This window comes from Lycium barbarum, chromosome 1 (assembly GCF_019175385.1).
Source record: "Lycium barbarum isolate Lr01 chromosome 1, ASM1917538v2, whole genome shotgun sequence".
Classification (NCBI taxonomy): domain Eukaryota; kingdom Viridiplantae; phylum Streptophyta; class Magnoliopsida; order Solanales; family Solanaceae; genus Lycium; species Lycium barbarum.
The window spans coordinates 162,799,241-162,809,965 of NC_083337.1; the positions used below are offsets into that span (position 1 = coordinate 162,799,241).

Sequence of the window (10,725 nt, forward strand, 5' to 3'; positions counted from 1 at the left end):
AAACAATATAACAACAATTTGGCATTCTACATTTTCATCCATTAGTTGCACCTATGTATAATAGTATATGATCTTTTGTTTGTTTGTTAGATTATTTATTTATTCAAGGAAGCTGACCAGATGAGCTATTTCTTAATCCCTTTTTACTTTTTGCTTAACATATTTTATTTTATTTTCTTGATTATACTCTTCCTTAATTTCTACGATCTTATTGTTTGAATTTTCATGTCACCTTATAAGAAAAGATTTTTTTCTAATCTAAGTGAAGGTGTTTTTTTGAAGAAAATATTACTATATATATTTTGTGATGAGAATATTTTAAGATGATGAGGCTTATCCACACTCTGGTGGAAAATTTTTATCTGAAAGGTAAGTTACATAAGATAAATACTTTTATCATATATCTTTCTACTCATAGACATAGCTATTTCAAGTTTAATTTGACTTATGTTTGTAATTTTTCTAGGAAAACAAGCCCTGGATAAGCTATCAAGTTGACACAAAAGTTGATTGGTGAGAATGATTTCATTGCGGTAGTCTTTAACGATTTCATTGCGGTAGTCTCTATGACCCTTGATATTTTTACTTGAATATAAATTCCACAAGAAGTAGTCAAGAGTGTTTTTTTTTCCCCTGTAATTCCTTTTTATTTTTAGTTCTCTTCTCGTATCAAATAGAGATGTTACTATTTTCAATAGCTGTATAAATTGCACTTCAGTTTTTATCTGTTTGGAAACCGTCTTTCATTATTAATTACTTCATTGTTCTTTGAGGTGAAGGATGATCCAGACAAGCGTCAAACTATTACTAAGTTGTGTTTTCGCTAAAGGCATGCTAAAAAATCTTTATTGCCATTGATCAGAAAATTGGTGTTAATGAGTCCTTTGTTATAAGCTGTCGTTTATTTTGGAAATTGTATCAGCTTTTGCTTACTATGAAGTTATTATCTTCATTATCCTTATATATGTGGAAGAGTAGAGTGATTGCAACACACGTTTGTTGTTTGTTGTTAGTTGCTAGCCTTCTTTTTTCCGTTTTAGTTCTAGAAGTTGATGGTCAAAATCTGTAGAAATCTCAAGTATTCATACTTTACTTCGTGATATACTGCTTATTGAACTAAATATTTATCGGTGGAAGTGAAAGTTTTAAAGTACTTATTGAATTGAATACAGACTACTTGATTATTGTCAATAGTAATGAGATTATTCTCTCTTAATATATTGACAATCTAATTTTAAATTAGTGTATATAGGCAATCGATGTGCGGGCCTTGGGCAATATCTTGAATGTTAAAGGTGTTTTTATGCTCGAATATTGCACATATATTTATACATGAGTGTTTACAGTCCAATTGACGCAAGTGCCTTTTGCACTTTCTTGAATGTTAAAGGGGTTTCTAAGCTCGAATATTGTACATATATCTACATGTGAGTGCCTATAGTCCAGTTGATGCAAAAGTGGTACTTTCTTGAATGTTAAAGTTGTATTTAGTCTCGAATATTGTACATGCATCTATACATGAGTGTCTACAGTCTAATTGATGCAAGGGCGGCCTTCGGCACTTTCTTGAATGTTAAAGGTGTAGGCTCAAATATTGTGCATATATATGTGACCACTAGGTTGAAATTAATTTAAAAAGAATATTCTAAGTTGAAAATATAATTTTGTAAAGTTAGTTATACGTTGATTTGTACTTCACTTAGCAAAAGAAAAAGGTTTGGAAAATTTTAAGCCTGATAAGGCTTCAGCCTTTGCTTTGTATTGCTGCACTTGGTAGTTAACAAACCCAATAATAAGTTGGTATTTTTTTTAGCTTTGAATTCAGGTGTTCTCTTATTTGAATATAAGAAAAATGATACTTAAAGTAAAAGCATGTATTAGAATTCTTCTTCTTTTACCATTTCTTTAGAAAAGAAATTGATAATGAAAAATGCAGTTCAACTAAAAACTAATTCCAAATAGTAGTATCTTTTTTATTTAATCAATCTAATAAAATTAAACTTTCTATGCATATACAATGAATATTTTTTTTTTATCTATTCTATCTAAATTAATTTTATAAAAACATTTTTTGAAAACTTATTGGTATTTTTATAATCGCGCGAAACGCGGACAAATTTACTAGTACCTAATTAAGGCATGTCTCAATGTCAACTATTAGAAAGTGTAAAGATTAATAATGAGGAATAGTGGGGTCAAAAGGGGCTGAGCTGGGGCAAATAATTAAATGGGCTAGGATGGGCGGACCCTTTTAATTGAATAGTTTGCAAAATGGCAGCCCAACCCTGTCCTAAACGGGCTGCGGGTTAGGACAGGCTAGCCCTTTAAGTTTTTTTCTCTTCCGAAATAATATTTTCTAAGTGATTTTTGGTACAATTTAAACATGAAACCTTTACAATATGAAATAGAATCTTCTACCACCCATTCTTGCTCAAATTCATATCATAGAATAAAAAATTCAAGAGAACAAATATAAATTATTATTTTTAATCACTAATTCAGATCACGTTCAAAATAAATTAAACATAATATAAATTCTAAGACTAAAAAGTATTACTCCAATTTCTAATTATTACTTAGTAGTAAGTATATTCTTTTTTCTCATTACTTTTTATCTTTTTGTTTAATTTTTTTTTTTAAATAATTAATTTATTATTCTTTTCTGGCCTCAACTCAACCCTTGAGGCCGGCGGGCCAAGAAAGGCTGTGCTTTTGAGCCTCACTTCTATATGAGCCAAGAATCTTAGCCTAACCCTACTTAAATAAAGAGTTGGATTGGGTCGGCCTCGCGGGCAAAACCCATATTGACAGCTCTAATGAGGAGCCTTGGTTTGTTTGGGATAAATAGTGCTCCAGAAGAGGAGGAAAGGAAAAGAGAAAGGTTTCGCCCCATAAATCAGGCTTTGCTAAGGAATGGATGTGGGTAGATCGGGTAATTATTTTCAGCCGAATGGGTAAAATTATAATTACATTCCAAAGGGGTAAAGAGACGTAATTAGTTTGGGATTGATGGGTAATTTGTGTAGCTTTCCCTTTAACTTATACACATTGACATCCTTATTAATGCTAAAGGTCGTTTACCATCTTTTCTAAGTTATCTTTACGTGTTTGCAATCAAAAGTTATAATCAATTTTTAAACCTAGTAGTACAAAAGTGGACATGAATAAAGGCTAAATCATTTCTAAATTAGTGTAACAACAACTAGCATTAACATTAGGAGATTGACATAAAATGTTCATTTGCACTAGTAGCTTCATAATACATTGTGCCAAAAGGGAGTATATTCTCTTCCTTAATTTTCTCGGCAATCCATCCAAATTTGAGAAAACGAATGCTCTTAAATATTTTCCAGTTATCACACACGTTTATCACCCTTCCTTTTAGTGATGGGGAGAGGCACGGAGCAAAGGATGTCCAGTAATAATCAATATGTACCTAGTCTCAAAGGATTTTTTTCCTTTTAAAAATCACAACAGTCAAAATTAAATGAGACCACAACAAATTTAAAACTTGGTGGAAGTATTACTTTTGCCCAATCTCACTTCTTCGAATCAATTTTCAAACCAAAAAATAATGAAAAGTGACAAAGTTTCGGGTTCTAAAACAATGTTGTTGGTTCTTCCATTTTGTATCAGGTCCTTTCATTCTTCTTCCTCATTTTTTTTTAGTTTTCCTCTTATATTGTAATACATTTCTTCTTAATTTTTTCTAACCATTGTCATGATATATATATATATATATATATATATGTTGTGTTTGAGTGATTTGTAATTTTTTAAATATATAATGAATATCGCTACTCATTCTTTTTTTCGATTATTATTGTATATTAATTTGAGATCGAAAGGAATAAGAGTGCAAATTTTGGTTTAACCGATAAATGAACCGTAACGAATGCTATTGGTTTATCGATATTGAGTTATCAGTTAAACCAGACCGTTGGCCCCTAGAAGATATTTTTTTATCCGCTAACCGAATAACTGATGACTGATAACAAATATCTTATTCGTTCGGTTATCGGTTTAGCTTGTGTACAAACTGATAATCGATAACAAACAAAATCTAACCGAATCGAGCAGGCCAGTAAGCAACCTTAACTAGCCCTAACTGAGAACCCACAACCTTCAAATCCTAGATCCACCTCTGCACACGCAAGTATAGTTTTTTTTTTTTCAACCACCACAGGCAAGTATTGATCATTTTTCCGTTTTGTTATTTGGAAGCAAATTTAACTACGGCACTGAAACGTCAAAGTCAAAATCCGTCAAATTAAAATACTTATAACGTGCTAGATTTTGTTTCTCGTCGTTACCTTCCCCTTTTTTCTCTATAAAAACCAGTGTAGACTTATTGCCATTTTCTCATTACAAAACATATTACTGTACTAATTTCTTCTTCTTACAGCGCAATAAATTAATTATTCGCAGCGATGGCAAGGTTAGGAGGTATTACCGATGTTCCTGGAGGATCCGAAAACAGCGTTAAGTACGAAGATCTTGCTCGTTTTGCTGTCCAGGATTTTAATCAGAAACAGGTTACTATTTTTTTTGATTTATTCTTCTAAAAGTTAGAGATTTGATGGATTTTCCTGTTTGTGGATTTGATTTTGTTTGTTCTTGTTTTTTAATGTTGTTTGATTGTGTTTTTAAATAATAGTCCGATGATGTTGGCCTTAATAATTAATGATACCACTGTTTCTACAGTTTTTATGTTGTTTGATTGTGTTCATTTTGCACTCTTCCTTTTTTTCTTCTTTAACAGCATATGCTCCGGTATGATCACGGGTTTAAGTTATACATATTAGCAGTGTAAAGGTTCGACTTAACTGGCTATCACAAATTATTGCGCAACTATATTAGCTTGTTTTTAAGAGTTACTTGATGTTGTAGCAAGAGGCGGATATAGGATTTGAAGGTGGCGGGTGTCACAATGTTAGGAATGTGTATTTAGATTGGGTCCATCTCTTTTTAGTTTATTCGGGTCCATTTAATAGGTCTTTTTATTTGCAAATATGAAAATTACATCTTAAAAATCAAGAAACTAACATAATTAGCATCTTAAACAAGGAATCACATCCATTAACAACAAGGTAAAATCAACATTTAACCAAGGAACTTGCATCTTTTATGTATATTAAAAGCTGAACTTGCACAAGTAAAATAACATTTTCAATAAGGGAATTACACCAATCAAAATAAGAAAAATAATAGAAAAACTCTTCAATAGGTAATTACACCCCATAAGTAAATGTAGAATTAGATAAACTACAAGTTCTCAAAAATAAATCATAAATTTCATGTTTTTTCTAAGCAATGCTTACGAAATTTCCATCACAATTTAAGTAGTAAACTGATTTAAATTGAATTTAACAATTATAGAATAACACAAATTTTTATAATACACTCCCTCCGTCCATTTTTATTTATCCACTATACTAAAAATATATGTCCACTTTTACTTGTAAGTTGTATAGTTTGAAAAACCAAGACATAATTTACCTTTTTATACCTATTTTACCCTTATTATTAAGTACTCCAATTCATTTCTCATTTTATTTATTGTTTATTACGAGTGTCCCGAGTTAAATATAGACAATTAAACATGGACGGACGGAGTAATAAACAAAAGAAATTATAAAAAAAAATGAATTTTGATCTCAATCCAAAATTTCCATTGAGACCCACGTTTTTCGATTTAAATACTCACATATTTGAGATTAAGAGAAATGCTTAATTTAAAGGATTTTGAAGTTTCTATTTGTGTGTTCTCGCCAGAGATCACAAATAAAATAATAGAATAGAGGAAAGGCAACATAAATAATAAAAAGATAAATAGAAAATTAAGAGAGCCGAAAAAGGAATTACTGGTACAAAGGAACTAAAAAGCACAAAGAAAGACGGGAGTCGAAAAATGTTCAAGATAGATTCAAACTTGTGTCTACCAACCATGACACCTTTGTCTAATTTGCGACTGAGGATGACAGGATTAAATATTTAACCTAGTTTAAGCATATTGCAACATAGGTATATAAAAAATTTATCAATCTACTCTAAAGGGTGGATCTGCCCCTGGTTGTAGCCTATAGGTAAGGGCGGAGGTAGAGTATGACTTACGGGATCTGATAAGTTCAACAACTTTGGCTCGAACCCTTTATATATGTTAAAAATTCACTGAACAAGTATAATAATAGATTTCGAACCCAATAAATAAAATCGGTTATCGGTAGAATCTCGAACTCCACTCCACAATTAAAATTAATTCTGGATCCAGCGGAACTTAAACTCATTACATCCCATGTTGCTACTAAAAATAAGATTATGTTGGATTAGCTCTGGCACAACTCTATTTGTTAGATCAAGCAAATAAGCCATACGCTGAAGAGCAACTTACAAAGTACTACTCTTGTAAGAACATAATTAATCATTCAACGAACAAAGAACTTTTGTATTAAGAAATTGTATAAGAAAGTAACATATAGCCTCATAACATTTTGAACTCTTTACACTAAGAAAACTCTACTATGCTTGAATATTGAAAAATGAACTGGGTTAGTCATGACCTTAGATTGGAGAGAGGTGCTTAGACAGGACATGATCCAGTTCTAGCTTACCGAGGACATGACCTTAGATAGGAGGTTATGGAGGACTCAGATTAGGGTAGAAGGTTAGTAGGTAGTCGCAGTTTTGATATATAGTGTATTGTCATTTGATGCTTGCTACTATGTATTGTTTCTTGTACTTCAATTATCTTATTTATTTGTGGTAGTTACTGCTTTCTTTTCTCAGACTGCTCTATCATGACTTGTTCGCTTTTTTTAGTTTCATTTTCATTTTACTTTGAACTGTTTGTGCTTATCTGACTTTTTCTTATGTTTTCTCTTGAGCTGAGGGTCTTCCGGAAACAGCCTCCCTATCTTCCGAGATAGGGGTAAGATCTGCGTACACTTTACCCTCTCCAGACCCCACATTGTGGGATTTCACTGGGTATGTTGTTGTTGTTGTGGAACTGTGTTAATCAAATATGTGGGGATAAAAAAGTGGTTTACATATAAATTTATAGTATTCAATTGTAATCAGCTTTGCAAATGCACAAACTTCAAGCTTGTTTAAATTTTAGGTGGATAATCTGAAATGTTTACTTTTTGATGTCTTCAAAGTAGAGATGAATTCAACATTTAAACTTTATGCATTTTGAGTTATATAGACAAGATCATTAAAAAATTAAAGTTACTGAGTTCTAATGAACTGTACTTCGCATCGCATGCTAACTCCGTCCCTTCTTCAAATGCATTATTAAGAATTAGTTGATTAAGTATTCATGACTTATAATTCTTTCATTTTGAACAACATGTGCTCTGTATTTCAGAATGCTCTTTTGGAGTTTGTAAAGGTTTTGAGTGTGAAGCAACAAGTAGTTCAAGGAATAATGTACTATATAACACTTGAGGCAATTGATGGTGGAAAGAAGAAAACATATGAAACCAAGATTTGGGTGAAGGAATGGGAGAACTTCAAGGAAGTTCAAGAATTCAAGCTTGCTGGTGATGCCCCAGGGAGTTAATTAACTATTGCTTGGTATATGAAATTACTCTTATGTTGGAGATAAATAAAGTCATTTTTATGTGAAAGTATTTGGATGTCGTAGTGTAAGTGTGTATATACACTACTATAAAGTTTTTAAGGTATTGAAAATGTTACTTAGTTCAACATATTCTGTACGTAATATTGATCTGTACGTGATTTTTTTTTTTTAACGTCATATGCAAATTAGTATTTTCCTTTTACTTTGGTTTTGTGTGAACTCACTGGAGGAGAAATGTTTTTGTGGGTCGGGTAATATCGAATATTTAAATCATGATAACAATGAAATGGCAGTTGGGGATGTAGCTCAAATGGTAGAGCGCTCGCTTTGCATGCGAGAGGTACAGGGTTCGATCCCCTGCATCTCCACTTTTCATTTACCTGATAGACTAATCAGGGTTGCAAGAATTCAACCCAATGAAAGATGAAAAAGAAGCTATGTCCACATTATACAATGCCTAAGTTGTTAGAGGAAGCTCTGTTCTATTTAAGTAATAGTAAATAAAATTTTACAAATATTTAATCGCTTTTATTATGAATATGCATACAAAAATAATATTGTAAACATCTATAACTTGTATATTAATTAATTTAAAGGATGGAGAATAAAACCCAAAAAATTGCATCCGAACTTCACTAAGCACCATTGCATAGTTTAAAAGCTAAACAACTTACATTTAGGAGCCTAAATGTTTGACACATTTATATGCTCCAAAGATTTATCCCTTGATAAATGACAAAAAATAATAAATAATGAATCAGGGTTCAGAGAAGAACATAAATTTCTCTCACGAGAAAAAATGGATTGTAAAAGACAACAACTTTATCAAATTAGTTTTATTCTAACCAACTTTTTGCATTCAAGTAATAAGCTCGAAGGACTCGATCCCCTAGACGACAATAATGATGATTTATGAAAAGCTGGAAAACTTTAATCAGTTAAAAGAAAAATGAAGAACTTGAAGACTGCAATTCGATATATCAATAAACAGCCTTTGTGTAAATTAAAATGACTTATGAAAACTACAAATTAACTTTACATTCTTACATCTATCATAGGCTTTTAAAGTAATTGACTCACATAACTATTAAAGGCTACATGCATATTTTTTAAGCAACATCCATGTAGGGGTGTTCATGGTTCGGTTTGGGTCGGTTATTGGTTAAAACCATAACCAAACCAATTTAGTCGGTTTTTAAATGTCTAAAACCATAACCAAACCAAGTAAAATAATAACCACTGGTTTGGTTCGGTTTTTCGGTTTATGACTAGCCGTGACAATTCAAATATTCTCTCTCTACATTCTTCAAATTTCTTATGAAACTCTTTTTTCTTCATAGCCCACAAGGGTGAACTTTGCTGCATATTGAGGGAAAGACACGCTGTTGGCAAATCAGGTGGACCAAACTTGCAACGCAGTTTAGATTCAAAAGAACAAGTCAAACAGAGGTTTCAAAATACAAACAACCCTTATGCTTACGACTTATTAGAGTTGGGCTTGGATTGTTGGATATATTCTTTTAAGACATGGGTCTTAAAAATAAGTAGACCAAAATTAAATTAATAATTAAAAGGTATAAAATATCATTAATTATTTATGAAAAGCTAATATTATACATATAAATAATTATAAATTTTATGTATATAATTATCGGTTTGGTTCGGTTATTTATTCGGTTATTTTTTATTATAACCATAACCAAACCAAATATTATCGGTTTTTCAAATTTAAAACCAAACCAAATCAAACTAAACCAAATGTCGGTTATTTTATTCAATTTGGTTAAATTTTCGGTTTGGTTTTAATTTTAACCAAAACTGTGAACAGCCCTACATCCATGTATACATTGGCTTCCTTCCCTTGCTTTTACTTTCGGAAATACTTCGCCTGGAGACACCAAAAGGTAAAGAACTTTATATCAATCAATTAATAAAGAATGTTATATATAGTCAAGAAATTTACTGTTGAAATTTCAAATTGCCATCGAAATATTTGTTTTCCAAATCATGAAAAGCAATTGATTCATATTTTGTCTTTCCCGTAGAGTCAAACTAAATCATCTGAGACTGAATGTTGATACTGAGGGACATTAGACGTAAGGACAAATTGCATCACCCATAAACGAAAAGAGATTACAAAATTCCAAAAACCTTAGCTTTGACGCATACTCACTACTCCAATACATATAGTTTGTCAAAGTATATAATGATGTTGAATGTTTAATTGGGAAGACCCCTTCAATATTTGCAAATTAAATTTGTAACTCATGACATAAAGTTAGTAACTGAAATTATAATTAATATGTTAAAACATGTCCAGCCATGTTGAGGAAAGAAAAGGGCACATCTGATCGAGTCAGTTACTTTTAAAAGGGAGGAATAAATATTTTTAGCTGTATAAATTGAGTGATAAATGAAAGAAAAGAAGGAAAAAATATCAAAAAATTGAGAAAAAAGATAAATATGAATGGAGGCCATAGAGAGGTGTCACATCACCTTGTTTATGCTTAGCTTTATATTATATATAGATATAGATATAGATTATATTTTTAACATGTTAAGCCCCATATTAGTTGTGGTCTGTTATATGTTCTTAACAATTCTCCCTTTGCGAGCTATTTTTTTTCAATAAGTTGAGGTAAGCTCAAAAATTTTATTTTTTTTCAATAGTATTAGAATCATATTGTTCGGTATCTCAATATTGAGCATAAGAAACTGCATACTGGATATTCAAGCACCATCGCACCAGATTAAGCTTCCATGGCGCTGCATTGCTATAGTTTTCATGATGCAAGGTGAAGTGTATATAAGACTTTTGAGATTAAATTACAATTTCGTTTGTAGCAATGTGAAATTCCTTTATTCTTTGCAAAGAGCTTCAAATAATTAATTAAATTAATTCTTTGAGGAAATTTTTAGAAGTAATTAAATAGAATGATTTAAAAAAAACAAATTAGTCATATTAAATTTAAAAAATAAATTAACAATAAATTACACATCTTTTAATTGTTTTTTAAATAAAATTAAGTGTAATATCGTGAAACTACAAAAGAAATTAGTGTTAGAAGTCAAATCTGAAGGGCGATATATAAAATTATCCATTATTATTATTATTATTATTATTATTATTATTATTATTATTA

General features: G+C 30.9%; 1 protein-coding gene and 1 non-coding gene across 2 annotated transcripts in view; both read left to right on the top strand.

The window, feature by feature from the left end:
* The window catches only part of LOC132603459 (multicystatin-like), a 29,123-nt gene extending 21,416 nt beyond the window's left edge, over window positions 1-7,707 (top strand). Inside the window, exons 6-8 of the mRNA XM_060316543.1 lie at window positions 780-795; window positions 4,444-4,535; window positions 7,367-7,707. Of these exons, the coding sequence (XP_060172526.1) occupies window positions 780-795; window positions 4,444-4,535; window positions 7,367-7,561 (303 nt within the window). The 3' untranslated portion in view covers window positions 7,562-7,707. The remainder of the gene's footprint in view (window positions 1-779; window positions 796-4,443; window positions 4,536-7,366) is intronic.
* Window positions 7,708-7,877: 170 nt separating this feature from the next.
* Window positions 7,878-7,950, top strand: TRNAA-UGC (transfer RNA alanine (anticodon UGC)). Its single transcript has one exon. It is a non-coding gene; the product is annotated as a tRNA-Ala (tRNA).
* Window positions 7,951-10,725: the final 2,775 nt, after the last annotated feature.